Source organism: Pelodiscus sinensis, chromosome 1 (assembly GCF_052426305.1).
Source record: "Pelodiscus sinensis isolate ZL-2025 chromosome 1, ASM5242630v1, whole genome shotgun sequence".
Classification (NCBI taxonomy): domain Eukaryota; kingdom Metazoa; phylum Chordata; order Testudines; family Trionychidae; genus Pelodiscus; species Pelodiscus sinensis.
The window spans coordinates 85165350-85188043 of record NC_143052.1 but is presented as its reverse complement, the minus strand read 5'-3'; the positions used below and the strand labels follow the sequence as shown (position 1 = coordinate 85188043).

Genomic DNA, 22694 nt, shown 5'->3' with positions numbered 1-22694 from the left:
AGACCCAAGTGGGGTGAGAGTATTGTTAGGATTTGCCTCTGTATGTTTAGTCAAACAGGTTTACAAAGTAAAAGCTACTCAACACAGGATGTACCTGTTTATTTTTAAAGTTAGAGCATTCCATTCACCTGTTTTCTCTAAACTTGGATTCTATGTGACATGCTATAATATGAAGAGAACAAGCTGGGTCTTTACTTGAGCCATAGTTGTCCTTGCCCTCAGTCAGTCATGCAAATAAGTTAGTTTCATTGTTTATATGTTGGTGGATTAACGGGAAGATGTAGCAATGCTAAGCTAAGAATCTCTTCTCCAACTAGAAAGGCACAAGGATTATACAGCTCTGTGCAGATACAAAAATATGGATCTGCATCTGATTCGCCAGGCTCAACTTATTATCCGATCCACAATCTGGATTTTACTTGCATCTGCACAGCAAGTCATGAACGGAGCACAGATGAGTGAAGGGGGGAGGAGCAGAGTCTTGCAGGTAAGAGTAGGCAGTGCCAGAACAAGGACTGGGGATAAGGGGCAGGGTGAGGGTCTTGCGAGGGGGTGGATGGAGGACGGACACAGACTTGCACTGTGTGCTACTGCTGTGTGAGGGATGGCACCCAGCAGCAGCAGCTTCCATCACATCGCAGCAGGACAGAGGACTGCCTGAGGGTCCTGCCCACTCCAATTCCCGCTGCGGCCCTTGCACTTATCGACTAGTCGATGAAAGAGTCAATACACATGGGGAGCTGGCTTTTTAGCCAGCTCTCCCCCAGCACTGGCTCCTACCTGCCCTCCCATCCCCCGCCACTGCTGTCTCTGCTAAAAAAGTATTACTTCCTTCTTACTTTCTTTTGAGTTGTTTGATTAAAACCCTCAAATGCAGATGTAAACTTCAATTTCTTAAAATATCCCTTCTGGGCTATATCCAGAAGTCATGCAAGGTTTTCAAACTACATTGCACTGTGACTCACATCTGACAACAACAAAAACACACTATAAAGACCTGGGGGAGGGATGGGGGGGGGGAACAAAGCATAAGTCCATCCAAATCCTACTGTCCTGATAGGAGGGAGAGTGAAACCTGAGTCCTACTGCCCAGGACAGGGAAGTGATCAAAGCCCAAGAGCTTCAGGAGGCTGGAACCTGAGTCCTGCTGCCCAGGGCTGTGGGGCTTGAGCTTCAGCAAGTCTCAGCCAGCCCTGGCAACCCCATTAAATGGGGTCTTGACCCACAGTTTAAGAACTGCTGGTCTAACATGGTATCCAACTTTCTGCAAGTAGACATCTACTATAGTATATGCTTCAAGGAATGTAGCGAGTCTGCCATGAATCTATTTATCCCTGTTAAATTAGTTCTCATGTTTTTTCTTGCTAAGAGAAACTTTAGAACTATTGAATGAAAAGGGATTTTGATTATGGCTTGTATTGATTCAGACATTAGGGTCTTTTTAACTAGTCTACAGCGCTTTCCCACTTAATACTAAATACTGATGTTTGACCTGGATGCCCACTTCCACTAGATGCCATTATAAATATAAGACAAAACTGCAGTCTATTATCCTGTGTTTCATAGCTGGACTATCTAAAGGATTCATCCAAGGTTATTGTAACTAAAGAGCCCTTTACAGTGTGACCACAGACCATACTTATGTGAAGCAATATTTGTATGCAATTATACATCATAAGTCAGTATTAACAGCTTTTACCCACCTACTATAGGACCAGGGGTCACGCCATGTTTTACAAGCTGCTCTTGAAGGTCTTCGTTACTGAGCTCTGTTACATCTAAGTCATCTTTCTCCTCCAGCCTGGGTTTGTCTGTTTTCTTCGTGGCTTTCTGTAAAGAAAAAAAAGTTACACCATTTTTCTATGCATTACAAAAACCACAAAGTGTTTCTCCTTATTGAAGGAGTAGAGAGAATACATGTGGGCTGTAGGAAGCAATAGTATGGTGGGCATGGGGGCAGTTTTGCTATTCATTTATTTTTAGTTAGTTGTGTTACTTTAATCAATACCAGATAAAACACTTTTTTCACTTCTAAAAAACTTGGATAACTAGTCCACGTTTAGGACTTGAACATTGTGAAATATTTTAAGAGCTTCTGATAGAGCATCTTTTACTTTTTTTAAAAAACCCTCTATGCTGACAGACTACAGGCCACCACAAGTTTTATCTTTCCTACAACTGGATAGATCCGGTTTGAAAACTTCCCCAACACCTACTTGCCTGAAGAGTAAACCTACTAGGTCACCAATCTGAAGAATACCTTGCCATCACACCCTATCAGTGGTATGTGTGTATATTTAGTTTCTAGTGGCATATCTTCATGCCTGTCCACCCTCACCTTGCAGGACTCTTGCAAGAAAGGGATAGAAAATAAGACCCAGAATATCTTACTGCCCCTGTATAAAACTATGGTAACACCCACACCTTGAATACTGTGTACAGATATGGTCTCCTCACCTCAAAAAAGATATTTTGGCTTTGGAAAGAGTTCAGAAAAGGGCAACTAAGATGATTAGGGGTTTGGAACGGGTCCCATATGAAGAGAGGTTAAAACAACTGGGACTTTTCAGTTTAGAAAAGAGGAGACAGAGGGGATATGATAGAGGTATATAAAATCTTGAGTGGTGTGGAGAGGGCGAATAAAGAAAAGTTATGTATTAGTTCCCATAATAGAAGAACTAGAGGACACCAAATGAAGTTAACGGGTAGCAGGTTTAAAACTAATACAAGAAAGTTCTTCTTCACACAGCGTGTAGTCAACCTGTGGAACTCCTTGCCAGAGGTGGCTGTGAAGGCTAGGACTATACAAAGTTTAAAGAGAAGCTAGATAATTTCATGGAGATTAGGGCCATAAAAGGCTATTAGCGAGGGGATAGAAATGGTGTCCCTGGCCTCTGTTTGTCAGAGGCTGGAGAAGGATGGCAGGAGACAAATCGCTTGATCATTGTCTTCAGTCCACCCTCTCTGAGGCACCTGATGCTGGCCACTGTCGGCAGACAGGCTACTGGGCTAGATGGACCTTTGGTCTGACCCAGTACGGCCGTTCTTATGTTCTTATGTAACAGTAATGAGATCACCAGGTAAGATTTGATAAAGAACTTTATGCATAGCCGGAAGATGCAGAAGATGTTTGTCACCTATAGAAAAGGAAAGTCACTTCTTGTTTATTGCACTAAGGATGCTAGAGAGAACAGTAACCTGACCTGCTATGCCTAATCTAAGTCCATTTTGAAGAAATCAGATGTGATATTGATGCAGATGAGTGTGCTAACATCAGCGGTTTAAAGCTCAAATGGATCTATAAAATATGCTGAATTAGTGTATTTCTGGAGAGTAAATGTGTAGATATTGGCCCACTGAATAATCTTGTGCCTCGGAGGTTCAAGGTACAAGACCCAGTCAGCTAGGCTCAAACTGTCTGCATTCTGATTCATTAGTAGTCCCTGTAAAATTCTCTCTCTCCTTAATGGAAAGCACATGGTAGGTGTCGACATCTTGTAATAGAGAACAGAGAACCAAGCCTCCTTGGCCAGACTGGGGACAACAATTACCAGTGCTACTTCTCTCCTGAAGCATTCTGGTGAGGAGAAAAGAAGTGGGGAAAAAGCATTAAAAAAAAAAAAAAAAAAACCACCACACTTTCTGGTCGTCTTTACGAGCTATCAGTTTCTTTGGTTGCAAACCAGTGAGAGGCAAATAGATCTACTGCTCAAAGACAATTTCTTTGCCATGAGTCCCCTGATAGGGATGTATTAGTGGTCGATTAACCGATGAGCAAAATGTTTGTTTTGGTTAATGCTATAGACTACATACATTTCCCTCCCCTTGCCAATATTTTTTTTTTAAAGCAGGATGGCCAGCAGCCTGGCTCAGTCCTGGCTTGCAACAGGTCAAGGACCTACACTTTAAATGCAGAACCACAGCAGGGGTATTAGGAGCCAGACAGGTAGGCAGCCCAGCTCAGTCCTCATGCTGGGTCCAGGAGCTCAGACACACCGCAGACAGGTACTACTGCCTCTATCAGAGGCAGCAGCACAGGGCAACAGGAAGACAGTTCACGAGCGGAGCTGGTTTTAAAATTGGCTCCCCTCTCAGACCAGCTCCTGTCTGGCACCCTGCGCTACTGCTTCTGATACAGAGGAAGCAGCACGAAGTGGCATGGGGGCTCCTTGGGAGTGAGGCCAGAGCGCACTGGCTGCTGGCTCTGCCCCTGCGGACTACAGAATAGTCGACTAACCGATAAGAATTCATAAGGTTACTTGACTATTCAATAAACCAATATTTAACATCCCTAGTCCTTGGTGCATTTGCTGCAATGGGCTTATATTGCTGGTAGAAATGGAGGGTTGGGGTGTGCTCAGAGGCTTCTTACTAGGCTCACTTTATTTTGTCTCTGGATCCCGGTCAGTAGTTCTCTTCCACTGCAGCAACAGGGGGAGGGTGGAGTAGCAGCTCAGCAGATACACAGCATGGCTGAGAGCATGTGGATTCTGGTGAGTGGGTGGGAAGCTTTGGTGATCCATGGTCCTGTTCCCAGGAACCAGCACCCCACACTGGAAGTGCAGCTGTACTGCCCCTAGCTGTAGCATCTCCTGTCTGGAGTTGTACAGCTCTGCTGGTGGTGGGGATGAGGACACTACAGCTACACTGCTGGGAGGAGTTGCTGGCATAGTGAACTGGCTCCCATGAGTAACGGAAACACACTACTTTCCATTGGCCATAGTGTCTGTTGGGAGTAAAGCCCTGCAGATTGGAAGATATCAAAATCTGCTCTTATTCCAGGGATTACAATACTTTAAATAAAATTAAATGGGGGCATTATGCCAGGGTCTGACAGTGCCAGCATCTTAACCAAAACTGGATGGTTAACAATTGCTATGGGTTTTCCACCAAATAATATGTATCTTCTTAGGCTTTGGAGAGGAGACTTTAACTCTTAGCCCAGAAATTCATTCATGCAAAAAAACTGAGGCTTCTTCATGTCCAGTTTGAGCCTGATCAAGCCCACAACACGGATGGAAAGGTATCTTTAGTAGAAACGATCACAGTTTTTCAGTCTTTGCTTGTAATCCCTTAATTCCTGAATCTCAAAGGGACTAGATTAGTATAAACATAATCCAGTTAGAGGAATTGGAATCTTGAAATCACATGTACCTCTGCTTTAGTTTTCCATACTGAAGCAATTCAAATATAACTAGTTCCGAAATAGCCAAAAAAAAAAACTTAATTAAAAAAGGAGACCGTCACACATTTACTTATAGCCTGTCACTACACATTAAACATAGCATTTATTTTAACCAGTTTCACATTTGCTCAATTTTTCTTATTTATTCTTTCTGGTCAAGCCAATGAAAGAATTAAAGATTCAAACTCTAATCAGCAGGTTAAAGCTCATGTTGGATTTCTAGTCATCATCTTTTTTAGGCTAGTATTGTATTGCAGTGTTGTTAAGGCATTGCCCACATCACTGACCAGATTGATACTGCAAAATACCTCTGTATGCCAGAGGAGTACAGCTAGGAGTAAGAACAACAATTACAGACATTTAACATTCAAAGAAAATGTTATAATGTTACAAGCAACTAACATGATTTACTGTGTTTCTGGACAGACATCAATTCATCTCAGGCAAGTAGGAAACTTCTGCAAGCAACTATCAGCTTATCCAAATTCAGAGTTTTCATTTCAAAAAATAAATTTAAGATGTTTTCCTTGCATACTTAACATTTCCTCCACAGAGGTGAATCTGATGCATGAAGTATCCTTACTATACAGCCAGTTCTAATGTCTTCACAGCTACCTGGAGATTCTTCAAGGTGTAGAAGAGTGGAAACTGTAGCAAAGTGGAAGAGTAATGCCTATACTTGCTAGTTTACACTGCTGTTTAGACAGATCCCTGTAAGCAGCACTTACATTGATAAGAATAAATTCAATTTCAACCTGGAAAAGCTTGGGAAGCTTTCAAGCAACAGCAAATGTATTCAATGGAAAGGACCAATCAAAGGTGTGAGCAGGAAAAACAGGTTAAGTAAAGGAAACAATCTCTCACCCTTTTGATAAACCTGAAGCTTCGAGGAGTGAGAACCCTACCTACTTTCATGGGAACTAGAAGACTCTGGGTGGGATGAGTGAATATCTTCTTCCTCCCCCACTTCCAGCCAAGTAAGTATAATGGATGCGAACATGTAGGCTCCTAGGGTCATCAGTTAATTCTCATGGTTACATGCCTCACCCCCCGCTGCCTCTGTATCAATGAAATTTTCAGTAGACACATGTTTACAAAAATAAATGTATTTTAACATCCCTACTAAGGAGTGGAAATAATTCAAAATGTATCAGGTAACACAGAAATTAAGCCTCCCTTCCCTCTCCCTACTACTCCCACACACAGAGCTCACAGGACTGCATCCCTAGGAAAGGTCAGTCTTCTAACAGCTAAGGATTGGTTTCTAACAGACAAAGCACCTGAACAGTCATCCTTCATGTCCTCCATAGCAGAATGGGACAAATTTCCAATGTAAACATCTCCTGCCTTTACAAAAACATAACTATAGCCTAACAAAAATAAGTCACCTGTTATTAAAAAACACACACACACACACACACTAGTTCAGCAATATTTCTGCTGTATTCTCAGTTGAACCATTTTCATAGGTATTAGCTACTATGATCTAAGAGAGGCATCAGGCAGATGAGCCCCAGACATCTGACTCTCCAAGCCGTGCCTATGACCTCTCATATATGCAATCCAGCTGCGTTTCTGGTTACTTCTAAACTGCAAACTGGATACCAGCTTTTATTCCCTAAACCTTTGCTGCTCACTTTCACCAAACAGTACAAAGAGCATTCAGCATAATCCAGTTAACTCCAGCTTCCTCTATGAAGGAAGAGCAAGATCAAGGAGGTCAAGGAGACAAAAAGAGTTGGGTGCCTGGCTGCAGTAAAATAGCCAATTCCACACAGACAGCAGAATTCTGTAGCATTTTGAAAAGATGCCAAATTCAATGGCTTTAAAGTCAAGACAACCAGTTGCCCCTCACCCAGATGAAAAGGTCTTATCATAAGCAGTGATCCCTGTAAACTGCATGGCAGCTTAGAGGGAACACTGATCATATGGCTGTTTCATGTTCTCAGCTAATCTTTCATAAGTTCAAACTTGGTTCACCTTTCAGCTATTTTAGCAATAGGACTGCGAAGTAATTAAAATTAATTGCAGTTTTTAATCAGTTGAATTATCTTGTTTAACAAGAGAATACTAATTGAAACATTACATATTTTTGAATTTTTACATTTTCAAATGTGAATTTTAATTATAATGAATACAAAGTATATAGTGCTCACTTTATATTTGAGTACATATACTTGCACCGTAAAAATAGTATGCAAGTGATGAATCAAAATACTGTAGACACTCTGCTGGCAGCCCTCCAAGCATCGCCTCTCTGTGGATACCCACGGGTTTGCAGGGCTCTAGTCAAATGCTAGAAGCTCTGTGTGTGTGCATGCGGAAAGCTGGGATTCTGGATGACAGTTCTGAAGCAAAATTCAAAGCTATAGAGACCTTTTTGCACTAAGGATGTTAGAGAGCGGTTATTTGGCTAATCATGTAGTTGGTACAAATTGTATCAATTACAAGATTAGTTAATAAGGACCCCTCTGCAGAGAGGCAGCAGCGGGGTAGCTCCCGGAGCCAGCTCAAGCCAGGACTGAGCAGTTCCAGCTCACGACCGCTGCAGCTCTGTAATTTAATTGTAGAAAGAGCCCTTACAAGCCATTCCTCCCCCCCCCCCCTCCCGGCATGGGTGTAGCAGGGGAGGCAGAGGCACAGCGGGAAATTGCATGAGCGAGGACTGAAGTAGTCCCCACTCATGCCAGTCAGACTGCTATGCCTTTGCAATGTAGCAACACCACCATAGGATTCTTGCTACATTTAAAAGGCAGAGGCAGCGCAGTGGGAAACGGAGGATGAGCGGTAACTCAAGCAGTCCTCACTCGCTCCAGGTTCCCTTCTGTACCTCTGTTTTTTAAGGGCTGTGGGCGGCTCTTACTACATTTAAAAGGCAGACGCTCAGCTGGGAGAGCTAGCCCTTATCAGCTAATCGATGGAAGTTCCATTGACTATTCGATTAGCTGATTAATTGAAATTTAATGTCCCTACTCTAAGCTAAATTGCAATGCAAGTAAATGATAGCCTACAAACCACAGCTAAAGGGGAGTATTTCTGGTTCACATGTCAGAACAAGTCTTTCTTATTCTAGAGAGATGTACAACCCTCACGTTCATTATACATTATCAGCGTGTATTAAGGGACTAACTGTAAGAACACAGTTTTTAATAACAATCCACAGAACTGGCTACATGCTTAGTTGCACATACTGAACAGCTAGGCTCAGCCTTCCATTGCAACACCTACAGGAATTTTACCGCTAACTGCAGCTATGTTCAGCAGATTATATTTACAAGAAATACAATCCAATATCTGATCATATTGATTCCAGCACCCTTTCCAAAACGACACCAAATATTATAGAGCACTAAAAATTGATCATCAAGGAACTATTTGACAGAGGAAAAAAAAAAAAACACACAGCTATTTACTAGTAATCTGTAATTCTTCTATTTTTACTAGAAGACTTACCCAGTGTTGCTCAGATCCTTCATGGTAAACTTGCCAAAGTAAGCCATCAATTCTTAAAAGCATAGGTACATGAAATTTACATTTGGTACAGGATGCGGTTTTTACATTCAAAGAGACCTTTGGTGCAGTATAAGCATAAACAGAAGTGGAGGGCAATAAGCGGCCCACAGGCTGGACAGTGCGCTGGGGTTAACCTCTGGAGGACCATCATTTGCTTCATTTACCTGAGCACCTGCAGGTACACCATTAGCTGTGATTTGCTATTTCTGGACAATGGGAGCTGTAGGAAGGAGGATGGGATGGGCTCCCATTGGCTGGGAACAGTGAATCATCCCAAACAGGAGCTGCAAGTTGCTGTACCTACAGACACTCATCTAAAATAAAGCATCTGGCGAGCCACCAGGTGCTAATTCTGGTGAGCCATATCCAGTCCGCATGTTGCTTACTGCCCACCGATCAGATACAGTGTTGCAATAACATAATAGCAAAATAAATCCTTTGCATCAAAGGAAAGTATACACAGTAGGGATGTTAAATTTAGATTAACTAATTGAATAGTTGATGAGATTTCCTATGACTAGTCGATAAGGGCACCTCCACCTATGAACTGTAGCAAGAGCCCTGGTGAGCTCCCTGCGGGCACCTGAGCTCCCTGGGGCTCTTGCACATTTCAAAATCAGAATTGCAAAAGAACCGGTGCAAGCATAGACTGCTTTAGTTCATGCTCAACACCATTTCCTGCTGTGCTTCTACCTCCCCTACCCCTGGGTAGAAAATGCTGAGGGGAAGCCAGATTTTAAGCTTATTGGATAGTCGATTAGTCGCTCACATCCCTAATATATAGTGCAAGTCCACTTCTTACCAATATTCCGTAAATAAGAAATGGAATTTTCTACCTTCTGTGGCAATGCCCCAACCAAATATTCATTAGCTATTTGTGTCAAGTCATCTGGAATCTGACAGGTTGGAGAATTGGGCCATAAATGTCTAAACAAGTTATTGAAATAATGATCGTTCCACACAGTTTTTCTAAGATTGTTGTCGTAGCTAGCCACAATATAACCAAGGTACAGGTTCTGATTTGCAACCTCTCTTCAACGTCAACAGGGACAGATCCTTCAAAAGCCTTATAAACTGGTCTCACTAAACTTTGGGGTGGGGACAGTGAAAGAATGCAAAAATAGAAAAATTCAAGTCTGCATGACATCTTATCCTCCCACCGTTGTTGCTGCGAAAAGACCGAACACTGAGGCTATGTCTACACTGACACTTCAAAGCACTGTAACTTTCTGGCTTACGGGTGTGAATCCCACTCCAACGCAGCAAGTTAGAGCACCATAGAGAGTCAGTTTGAACCAGGCTACAATGTTGGGAGCCATATGCACAGCACTATTAGCCTTCCCAGCACTATATATAAACAGCCTCCACGAGGGGAATAGCTTTCTCCCAGTGCTTGTGTCGTGGCCACACTACCAATTAAAAGCACTACCATGGCCAAGACTTACGATCTATTGTATTAGATCAGATCAATTGTTCCAATATTACTACTCCAATCTCTTTAACAACTGGTATCACAGACTTTAATGGAAGGTACCAGAAATCATTTGGACAGTTATGAAATTACCTGATAATAAGAGGATGTTTCTTCTTAAATGAGGACAGTTACACTGCATCTATACTAGGATTTTCTAAAGCCTTAATCCTAAACAGGTGCAGCTTCACAACAGTAGTGACAAGGCTCAGGCATCTTTGCTACTCAGAATGGGGCTCTCTTAATAGAAGTCTTGTCAACACGATATATGCTGCCAAAAGTAAAACTATGTACACTGGGAATTATGAACACGAAAATACTAATGTATGATGAGACAACCACCAAGGGCTGATCTATGAAGCATGTGAATTTGTACTCCTCCTGTATTTTTTTTGGTTGAATGTAGTAACTAGGATGTTTTACACATGAGTATCTAATCCCTTACTGAATCTGACTAAGCTCTTGATCTCACAAACCTTGTAGCAATGATTATTCTAGTTTATCTTTGCATGTGGGATAATCATTTCCTTGCCGTTACTTGTTGTTTGTATACCATCATTACTAAAGGCTCTAATTAGCCTAAGTGCCTGTACTGTACAAAGATTATACACACTACCACACAAAAACATTGAGACCATTATATAAAGTCAAGCACTGAAAAATAAGAAATGCCTGAATTAAGGTTACGCACGCACCCTTAATTCAGCCTCCTGTGTGCATGCCTGCTCATATAATCACTTCAAAGGCAAGTAATTAAAACTTATCATAGATGGTCACTAGTTACAGGTTCATTTTCCAGATGTCTGACTTGCCCAGGAGCTCAGCACTTGCAGTTGCAAGTGAAGTGCTACGCAACGCTAGTTACTCTAGAAACAAAAAACAGATCTTCACATATTGAGCACTCAAATTTAATGGATGCCACCTTTGTGCCTCAGATTTTTATCTGTTGAATGGGGATCCCCCACACACACAGTGTTGTGAAAATAACAATCTTGTAACTATTTGAACCATCTACTCACGGTCTTCCCCCCCTCCATTTTCTCCCCCCTCCCTTATTTATTCTTGGATCTGGACTTCTAATACTCCAGTCATCTGAGGAAGTGGGTTGCGCCCATGAAAGCTCATGATACTGTCTACATGTTTTGTTAGTCTGTAACAGTAAAAACTTAAACAACAAATAGTCTAGCACCTTAAAGACTAACTCAGCTACCCCTCCAAAATTTTTGTTGATTAATCTTGAAACTCTCATACTATACTGATGAGTCCATAAGAAAATTAATAATTCTGTCTCCAGGAGCAGAGTTTGAGCTGTATGCCATAAGGCATGGGGCCATATACTGAACAAGTATTGAAAAACAAACACACAGATTCTCATTCACTGAGCACCACCTGTCCGGTGTGCTCCTTTCCCCTTAGAGTGGTCACAGCCTCCTACTACCCACATTCCACTTCTCCTCCAGCTCCCAGTCAAGCACTCTATACCCACTCACCAAGCTCTTATCCCAGTCTCTTTCCTCAGTCTCTCCCACCCAATACCCTGGCTCTTTGCGGAACTCTAACCTCCATCCCAATGGTTTCCCAGTCCCAATCTTTTCTCAAATCTTCCAGGTTGTCTCAGGCAACCTATTCCCACTCCCAGCTCTTGAGTAGGCCTGTGTCTGGTCCTCGTTTTATTAGAATCACACAAATTTTCCTACCAAACCACCTGAGCCTAGAAATTAGGGGAGGCTCACTGAGAACACAGAAGACCACCTCCTCTTAGCCTGAGGCAGCCAGCCAGCATGAAAAAGTGCAGCAGAGTTATAAGCAAATGACAAAAGGGTAGTATAATGGGTAATGCTGAACCTTAACAGGTAGGTGGTGCTTCTATACCTGTCAGAAATAAAAAAGTCCTTACCATGAACACCAAGATTAATTTGAAACAAGCAGCAACAGTATGAGGGAAAAGGGTTGTGGAGGAAGGCATGTATATGAGATCACTGAAAAATTAGCTATATTCACAATTTGATATTTTAATTCCTTTGCACATTAAAAAAAGTAACTGTAGCTCAAACCAGCCACTATTACTTAACAGTTCTCTTTTTTTCTACATTTAAGTTTGTTGCCTTTCACCTTTAGGTACACCTGACTCATCGTACACAAATCTAAACCCTTGAGAGCAACTCCTGAATCAGTAGCATTTGTACAGATCCAGGAACTCACTATGTTAACTAAAACTGAAAACTTGTAGGGAAGTTTGAACATGGGAGTACAGCAGAGAAGGCTTCTATGTAGTCTGCCCCTCACAGATACACAGAGCTCAAGTTATTGAACAGATATTGGGACTATATTCTGCAAATTTTAGTAAAGCTGAATGGACCCAAGATGCTAATTTTTAAGCAATATTATTAAATTACAACAATTTATTTTGGATTTCAAATTACAATGATTTATATCTAAACAAGTAGTATTTCAGTCATCACCATGATGAACCCGCAACAGCAGGATACTATTTCAGTGTTCCTTATAAGCTGTGCAGGCATTCAGGAGATTCAAATGCACTTCATCTGATTAGCAGAGCACCCATAGCTATTGCTTAAATAGCTCTTCACTCCATCACAAGGAAAGATTAGCATGCTTTACCAGTTACTAAGCACTTAAGTATCAATGCCACAAGATATGGCTTAGTCACTTTATATAAAATATGCAAGTGCTAGTATCACTGTTCTAAAACATACAATAGACTTATCCAGTCTCAAGAGAGACACATGGATGCTCACTGGACTAAACAAACCTTGTTTGGGGCTAACTCGAACAAGTAGAATAGTTTCACATCTAGCTTACTGAAAAAACCATAACCTTAGTGATGGCATACACTGGAGCTTAATTATCTTCTTGATATTTCCCTTGTCTTCTGCCAACTGTCTGATTATTTGTTAACTCACATTAAATGTCAGATACTGCATTTATGCTTCTTGGAAGCAGGAACACATGTAACTGTAGGCAAGCGGGCAACTCTATAGGGGAGAGTAAGTAAGTTTAGATCACAAAGACAATCCTGTGGATAGAAGCCTGGGATCTCTTCCTTTAATGAAGTTTAAGTTTCTGGACTTTCAGACATGGGAAAGCTGGTCTAAAACTTGGTCTTTCTTTATAAAATATTTTACACACAAACAGCAACACCTCTCTCCAATCCGAGTTTCTAACATGCTACAAACACAATCGTTGCAGTTACCATATTATTTTATTTTGCATACTATAAATAAGCATCCACTAAAGAACTTCCCGCCCAGCAACTTCATTACTAAAGTGTACAGAAGCAGGAACAAGACCTGTCTTCCAGCAAAGCCGAACATTACACCCGCAGATATCCTAGCGCTAGCGGTCGGCATTCAGCGAGCTCCTGAGCCTCACACGACAAAGTACGCCCTAGCTTGAAGTAAAGAAAGGAAATCCCTCCGGCAAACTGCCCCTCTCCTTGAGCACAGGCAGGGAACAGCCCCGGCTGCCGCCGCAGCGCACCCCGCACGCTGGAGACCCTCGGGGAAGAGGTCTGTACCGAGAAGCTCATACCGGCCACTGAGAGCCGCTCTTGGCTCGCGGGGGCCGCAGGCGCCGAAAACTCTGGGCTGCGAGGAAGGCACCGCGCTCTCCCCTAACCCTAGTTCAAGCTCCGCAGACAGGCCGCGGCCGCCAGGGCGCGCCCCGCACCTCGGAGAGCGGGAAGCGGCGCACGCCGCCAGCAGCCCGCTCCCCAGGGGCGGGTCTACATGCGCGGGAAGGGTAAAGGGGCGGGAGCGCGGGCGGCGGGCAGGGGCCGCCAGAGCCCTTTGTGTGGCAGCGTTAAGCTCTCCGAGCGGCGGGGGGGGGCGGACTCTTACCCGGCCGGGGGTGCCGCCTCCTCCTCTGCCCCTGGGACCGAGCGGGGTGGGCTCCCTCTCCTCGTCGCTGGAGAAGTCGGGCGCGGCGGGCGCGTTGCGGGCGGTGAGGTGCTGCAGGTAGAGCTGCACGTACACGTCCTTGCGCTGCTCGCCGCCCGGCAGGCTCACATTGTTGGCGATCAGCTCGCTCTTCAGCTTCTCCTTGGTCAGCACCGACGGGTCCGCCAGGAACTCGGGCATCGCCGGCCTCTGCCGCTCTCCCGGGACAGACACCAACAAAGGGGGGAGGGGATGGGAAATCGCCTCCCCTGCCCAGCGCGATGAACCCCACTCGCGGCGCGCTCGGCGAGGGCTTCGCCCGACCTCCAATAAAGCGCGTCCGGATTGGCCGGGCGACTCACGAAGTGGTGCTGCTATTGGCTGCGGGGGGAGTGGGGGAGCAGCGCGAGGGTTTCACCAACATTAGTGCTTTGCGCGAGGAGTAGTAACGCAGTTTAAATTCAGCTCAGGCGGGAGAGGGGCTGGCGTGCTGCTGCCTCCCGCCCCCCGCCGGCGAGCACGGCACAAGCTCCCCCTCCCGCCTCTGACGTCTCCTCATTGGCGCCACATGAGCCCTCCCCGCCCAGAGGAGGTCGAGGCCTTTGCTGCTGGAGAAGGGCCGGGGCGACACCGCTGCCTGGGGAGGAAGTGCCCGACTCCCCTCCAGCCGCGCTCTGGCAGGGGCACCGCGGGGTTTGCTGCCCGCTGTTTCAGTGCGACGTGTCAGAGCTTCCTGGAGCCCGGCGCGAAGGCTCCATTGGTGGCGTGGGGACGGTTCCAGCGGCGGCCAGCCCCAGAGGCGTGATCGGAGCACCGCGTGTCCCGTGGTTGTCACAACAGGCACGTTCAGTGGGAGGCTTGGTGATGTGCCTCCTCCTCGCACGCGGACCTGGCCTTCCCCAGCCTTGACCTGGGCACTGACCGGGCGGAGGAAATGGACTCCAGCCAAGAAGTTGCTTTTGCTATTGAAAGCTGCGAGTGCTACATAAAAATGAAATAAATCGCGTTACTGTATTGCAGTTTTTAAAGGGACGTTGCATTGCCCTTGAGTGCCGATGCCACAGCTTCTTCAGGAGTGAAGGAACGTGCCTATGAGGAACAGATTGCAGAACTAAACTAAGTGTTTGGGCAACACAGTGGCAAACGAAATTTAATGTTGATAAATGTAAAATAATGTGCATTAGAAAAATAGTCCGAGCTATACATACAAAATGATGGGGACTAATTTAGTTATAACTACTCCAGAGGGAGACCTTGGAGTCATTGTGGCTAGTTCTCTGAACATATCCACTCAATGTGCAGAAGCAGTCAAAAAAGCAAACAAAATCTTAGGAATCAATAAAAAGTGATAGAGAATAAAACAGAATAGCTTATTGCCTCTGTATAAAACTATGGCAAGCCCATATCTTGAATACTGTGTACAGAAGCGGTCGCCTCATTTAAAAAAAATTGATAGTGGAAAAGGTTCAGAAATGGTTTGGAATGAGTCCCATATGAAGAAAGATTTAAAAGACTGGGGCTTTTCATTTTAGAAAAGAGGAGATCAAAGGGGGGATATGATAGAGGTCTATAATATAAATGATATGGAAGAAGTGAATAAGGAAACATTATTTACTTCTTCCCAAAACAGGAACTAGGGGTCACCAAATGAGATTAATCAGTAGCAGGTTTAAAACAAACAAAAGGAAGTTTTTCTTCATGCAACACACTGACAACCTGTGGAACTCCTTGCCAGAGGATATTGTGAAGACCAGGACAATAGCAGGGTTCAAAAAAGAACTGATAAATTCGTGGAAGTTAGGTCCATCAGTGGCTATTAGCCTAGATGGGTAGAAATGGTGTTTGTCAGAGGCTGGAAATGGATGTCAAGTGAGGGGTCATTTGATGATTCCCTGTTCTGTTCACTCCTGGGGTATCTGGCATTGGTCACTGTTGGAAGACAGGATTCTGGGATATGTGGACCTTTGGTCTGACCCAGTATAGTCATTCTTATGTTCTTATGACTGAAACCATTGATTGTGCAAGGTCCTTGGGGCAATGAACTTGCTTTCTCACATTTGTAAAAGGTCCTATATATGGCTCTGGCACTAATAATGAAGTCAAATAGCCTGGAAATAAATAACCAATTTGTATTAATAGAATATTTTATGCATTTCTTAAAAAAACAAAGACAACTATTTTTATTTGAATCTAAATATTAGGGCTATCAAAGGATTTAAAATCACCATAGCAAGATATTAAACAGTTGTGATTAATCACAGTTTTAATCATACTGTTAAACATTAATGGAATACCAGTTTAAATTTATTATAAATATTTGGATGCTTTTCTACATTTTCTAATATTTTGATTTCATTAACAACACAAAATACAGAGTGTACATTGTTCACTTTATATTATTTTTATTGCAAATTTTTGCACGTTAAAAAGATAAATAATACCTTTCAATTTTCCTCTAAGTACTGTAGTACAATCTTTTCGTCATCAAAGTACACCTATAAAGGTAGAATTTTTACTTTTAAAATAATTGGTTTCAATCAAAACCAAAACAATGTAAAACTTAGAGCTTACAAGTCCCTTCAGTTCTACTTCTTGTTCAGCCAATTGCTAAGTCAAACATCTGTTTAAGTTTAGAGGAGATAATGCTAATGCTTCTCATTTAAATGCTCTCAAGTTTTATGTTGTTTTATTTTTGAGCGCAGTTTAAAAAATTACACTTATAAATTGCACTTTCACGATAAAGAGATTGGACTACAGTACTTTATAAAGTGAATTGAAAAATGTTCTTTCTTTTATCTTTTTTACAGTACAGATATTTTACTATATATTTAGAAATGAATCCGGAACCAAACTCTGCAACAAACCCTGTTGCCAGCTCTGTCTGCATATCTACTCAAGTGACACCATGACAGACCCTAATCATATCAGATTAATCTTGTCATCATCTACAACCCCCAACTTAAACCTGTCCAACACATTATCAATAAACTACAGCCTATACTGGAACAGGATACCATACTCCAAGAGGCTCTGGGAGACAGACCCATAGTCTCCTATAGACAACCACCTAACCTCAAGATGATTCTTACCAAGAATCAAGAACACATATTCCTGCGCATCCAGAAATATAATTTATGCTATCATGTGCCGAAAGTGTCAGTCTGCTATGTACATTGGACAAACATCTCAGACACTTCGCCAAAGGATTAATGCCCACAAAACAGATATCAGACAAGATCACAAAGAAATAACAGTTTCTTGCCATTTCAACCAGAAAGGACACTCTCTCAATGACTTAACCACCTGCATTCTGCTACAAAGACCTTTTACATCTGCACTTGAAAGGGAATCCTCTGAACTGTCATTCATGTTAAAATTCGACACTCTCCGGGAAGAAATGAACAAATGCTCAAACTATCTTACCCATTACCAAGATAGCTTCCCCAATTATCACCTCTAATATCATTAGTTCACAGACATCCCACTCTCCCCACCTCTAATATCATCAATTCACAGACACTTACCTTCCTTCCCCCCCCTGTATCCCCCTCCTGTTCTGAAATGTGATTTGTCCTTTTCATATGTGTTCATTTTTTAATTGTATCCTTTGGTATATATGGTTGTGACTATTTTCTTCCACTGTTTGATCTGAGGAAGTGGGTCTGGCCCACGAAAGCTCATCATCTAATAAACCATCTTGTTAGTCTTTAAAGTGCTACATTGTCCTGCATTTTGCTTCACCTAATCATATCAGCCACAGTATCAGGGGCTCCAGGGCTGGGGCCAGGGGAAAGTGGCCTCAGGGCTGTAGACAGCAGTGAGCACCGAAGTGCTACACTGTATCTACTCCATGAGGATGAGCACAACTACATTATTGCCCACTGGCTTTCACACGGGGAGTTACAGTGCAACACTTTGGTGTGCATTGATGTTCATATCTCTATAGTCAGCTGCAGGTTTAGTGTAGGCATAGACATCATAGCATTGGTTTACACTCAGTTTACAATTTAAAGATTACCCCAACCATCGGCTCTCGAGGCTAAGTTATACCAGCATAGCTATATTAATGTAGCTACATTGGCATTACCTGCAGCATAGATGCAGCCTACACCAAAAGAATTCCCTCCCCCATATGTACAGAAACACCCAGTGAGGGTACCTATGTCAACAAAAACACAGACTTTTCACACCCCTGAGTAATCTTGTTATTTTTATCAGCTTTTTAAGTGTAGACTGTATGGTTAAACCACTGTAGTTATACTGGGGAGTCATCTCTGGTTTACACTTAACATTTAGATTGGCCTTTATACATCATTCAGTCAACTTAGTCTCCCATGTAGACACATCAAGACTAATAGAAAAATCCCTTTCTTGACATAGGTATTGTCAATTGGAGAGATGGAATACCTGTCTCAAAGGAAAAACTTATAGGCTGTTGTGGTGCCCTTTATTCTGGGATGAGTGGCTTTTTTGGTTAGCTTAAACTGCTTCCAAGGCAATATAGGCTAAGCTAGAAAAAAGCACTCATCTACCACAGTAAGAATGTTCACATGGGGAATTATACAAGTAACTATAGAACTTTAAATCACATTCTAATGCATGCCTGTAAAACTTCCTCATATAAAGAAGTCTTTAGGGCAAATCCACGTCCCCTTAGGTCAGGGGTGGGCAATAATTTTTGACTTAGGGCCATTTCAGAAATTTTTGAAGGGGCCCCAGGCTATCCTGGAAGGGGCGGTGCCTCAGGCAGAAGGGACGATGCTAGGACACTTCTGTGCTTCCCTGCATACAGTCCCTGATTATTCTGGTGGTGGGGGAGCATGTGAACTCTTTGCCCTCCCTCCAGAGAGAACTTCCAACTGTTCTGAATAGGTGTCATTTCCCATGTGGTGCCTGCACTCCTGGTGGTGGGAGGAGACTTCATGTGCTCCTCCCCTACCCCCAGGTCAATCAGGACCAGGGGCCAGAGGGAGCATGCAAAGTCTTCCCCCGCACTGCAAGGGAGCAGCTGACGGTTGACTTAAGTGTCAAGTCCTTGGCAGGGCAGAAGGAGACTTCACACACTCCCTCTGCCCCCAGGCCAGTCAGGACTGGGGGGTGAAGGGACCATGGAAAGTCTCCTCCTGCCCTGCCCCTGTCCTGTAAGCAGCATGTGGTGCTTTTCCCTCTACCCCCAGGCCCTGATTGGCCTGCGGATGGGAGGAAGCACAAAGCACAAAGTCTCTCGTTCCCTGCCCTCTGGCGCATGGTGCCAGGACCTCCATGGGCAGGATCAAACCAATGGTGAGCCGGATCTGGCCTGCGGAGGCCCTTTTGCCCAATCCTGCCTCAGGTGAACTTTGTACAGGGGAATTTCTGGATGACATTAAGATGACATAGCCAACTCTGCACTTCTTTGGAATAATGGGTATTTAGAGACATGTCAGGGATAGGGAAAAAGTAATAGATGATAGATCTAGAATCTCCTGCCTCTGTTATAATTTATACTAGAAGCCATGAAGCCTTTTAGCTACTTCTGGGATTAGAGATCAGGTCTTCATGAGGATCTGGTCCTTATGGGAATGTCAACACTACAGCACTAATTTGAACTAACTTAATTCGAATTAGTTAATTCGAACTAAGCTAATTCGAACTAGTGCATCTAGACCTAAAAACTAATTCGAATTAGTGTTTTGCTAATTCAAACTAGCATGTCCACATTGAGTGGACCCTGAACCGAAGTTAAGGGTGGCCAGAACAGGTGCTGGCAGGGCATCAGGTTAGGACTTAGAGCGTGGAGCTGCTGCCTCAGACTAGCCGAGGGCTGTGCTTAAAGGGACCCAACCCCCACCCCAGACAGACAGTTCTCAGGGTTCCCGCTTGCTTGTCTACCTCGATGAGGGACAGCAAAGCAGTCCTGACTTGGAGTGCCCTGAGTGCCCACACTTGGCACATCACAGCACTCGGCCATCAGCCCAGCTGCACTTGCCGCAGGCTGCCATCCAGGGGGGTCAATTGGGGAGCTGTCAGGATCCAGGAGACCCTGCAGGAGAGCTTCCACCCTGAGGAGCCCACAGAGCCCCCCCAGTCCTCCCCTTCGGGGGCTCGTACCCCATTCCTCCTTCACCTCCTTCCACTTAACCCTCCCTAGCCCCCCTTCCTGATGTAAAAAATAAAGGACACGTGTGTTCAAAAATAGAAACTCTCTTTATTTAATAAAACGGGGGGGGGGGGATTGACCTCTGGGGAGACTGGGAAAAGGAGGTGGGAGAGGGGAAGAGAGGGGGAGGGGGAAACCTGGGAGGAGGGAGCTGGAAGGGGGAAGGCAGAGGAAGAAGGAGGAGAAGTATAAAACTATGGTACGCCATATCTTCAGTACTGTGTTCAGATGTGGTGTCCTCACCTCAAAAGAGATATTTTGGCCTTGGAAAAAGGTTCAGAAAAGGGCAACTAAAATGATTAGGGGTTTGGAACAGATCCCATATGGAGAGAGGCTAAAAAGACTGGGACTTTTCAGTTTAGAAAAGAGGAGACTGAGGGGGGATATGACAGAGGTCTATAAAATCATGAGTGATGTGGAGAGGTTGCATAAAGAAAAGTACTTCATTAGCTCCCATAATAGAAGGACTAGAGGACACCAAATGAAATGAATGGGTAGCAGGCTTCAGACTAATAAAAGAAAGTTCTTCTTCACAAAGCCTAGTGTGAAGGTTGTGGATGTTGGAGGCCATCCCCCAAACCTGGATGAGGTCCACGATCTCCGCACTAGACCAGGCGGGCTCCTGCCTCTTGCGGCCCCGGGCAGGCTCCTGGGAGCCACCAGCCTGGTCCCGGGAAGAGGCAGAAGGCTGGGTGGCAGCGGGTGGCTGGCTTATGCTATGCCAGGTGCAGGGTCTGCTGGCTAGGTGCTGGCAGGCTTGCACCTGGCACAAGCAGCGAAGCCAGACCGTGGCCCTTTAAGGGCTCCGGGGCTGGGAGGGGGGCAGAAAAGTTTCCCTGGTTTGGTCCCAAGTGGCCAGCAGGGCAAGCTGGGAAGGGCTAGACTTCAACTGTGGCTACACAGCCCTTAATTCGAACTACTTAATTCTAACTAGGCATTAGTCCTCATCGAATGAAGCTTACCTAGTTCGAATTAAGCGCTCCGCTGGTTTGAATTAAGTTCGAACTAGCGGTTTGTATGTGTAGCGCCTATGAAAGTTAATTCGAACTAATGGCTGTTAGTTCGAATTAACTTTGTAGTGTGGACATACCCTATCTTTTTAAATCAGAGCTTAGATTTGCAAATAACAGATGGTAGCCAGAAAAAAAAATCAAGTCACTATAAGCCAATCGAAATGGCCCCCTGCTTGCCATGCATTTACAGGAAAAAACTGCCAGTACTGTTTATTAGCAAACTCATATCCTAGAATACTGAAGGCAAATCTATTGTCTGGTGACACCTTTTGTGAAGCATTATGTCATTTGAAATTCAGGCTAAATTGGCATCTATGAGTGAGGCCTGCTTTTCAAGAGCTGACTCAGTAATAATCACTCTCCACTGTCCCTACCTGAGAGACAATAGTTGTATTTTACCTATTGTCAATGCATATATTAGTAAGAAGAGGAAGACAGAAGAGTGAGATTGAGATTGTATTCATTTTCAATTGCTGAAAATGTACTGTAAGCCTGCCTAAGAATGTGAACTATGTTGAAAGAAGAAGCCAAATATACTTTCTCATAGGACTCTTCCAAATTACTGGAATTCCTCAGCGTTTCAGAATGTAAGAAGAGATTTTCAGTCAAAGAATTGTCTTTGGTGCATAGGGGGTGCCTAGCTTTTAAATCATCTCAAATTTTGAGTTTAGTGGGAGCTTTCTCAGCTTATTTATGACCATTGTTCTTACTATTGTGAATAAAAACAAAAAGTACTTTTCATGTTGCATTGTAATCTAAATTCTCTTTAAGCTCTGTATGAGCATGCAGCTGCTCAGCAGCCTATCAAAGGCCACACAAGCACTCAGGGCTGCTGTGGGGAGAGACATCTCTCCCTTGGTCCGAATCCCAGAGCTGCTGTGGTGGGGAGAGATGCTTCTGGCCCAAGCCCCAGAGCTGCCATGTTTGGAGGAAGCACCTCTTCCCAAGCTCCAGTCCCATAGCTGGTGTAGAAAGGAGAGGCATCTCTTTCACAGGTCCTCCAGGAAAAGAGAGCTAGAAGAGAGTCTTATCTTCCTACTGCTGCCCCAGGGCAATCTGCAATCCAAACCACTCATCCCCAGCCCCACCCTTGAGCCCTCACTCCCCATACTCCAACCTTCTGCCCCAGCCTGGAGTCTCCTCCCACACTCCAAACCCCTTGGTCTCACCCCTGCTAGATGAATTTTGTTAATGTGCACCACTATGGAGGTAATGTGCGATGCATCGCCTCCATAGTGGTGTACATAACATTCATTCCACACGTGTATGGGAAAACTTAAAGGCTACGTCTACACTGGCCCCTCTTCCGGAAGGGGCATGTAAATTTCAGCAGTCGTCGTAGGGAAATCCGCGGGGGATTTAAATATCCCCCGCGGCATTTAAATAAACATGTCCGCCGCTTTTTTCCGGCTTTTAAAAAAGCCGGAAAAGAGCGTCTAGACTGGCCCCGATCCACCGGAAAAAGTGCCCTTTT

The 22694-nt window shown here is 44.1% G+C and overlaps 1 protein-coding gene and 1 pseudogene across 1 annotated transcript in view; both read right to left on the bottom strand.

Moving 5' to 3' along the window:
* TMPO (thymopoietin) overlaps positions 1-14977 on the bottom strand; it is a 35911-nt gene extending 20934 nt beyond the window's left edge. Inside the window, 2 exon segments of the mRNA XM_089780459.1 lie at positions 1704-1830; positions 14030-14977. Of these exon segments, the coding sequence (XP_089636585.1) occupies positions 1704-1830; positions 14030-14269 (367 nt within the window). The 5' untranslated portion in view covers positions 14270-14977.
* A 1535-nt stretch (positions 14978-16512) lies between these two features.
* Positions 16513-22694, bottom strand: part of LOC149525594 (uncharacterized) — a 37559-nt pseudogene continuing 31377 nt past the window's right edge.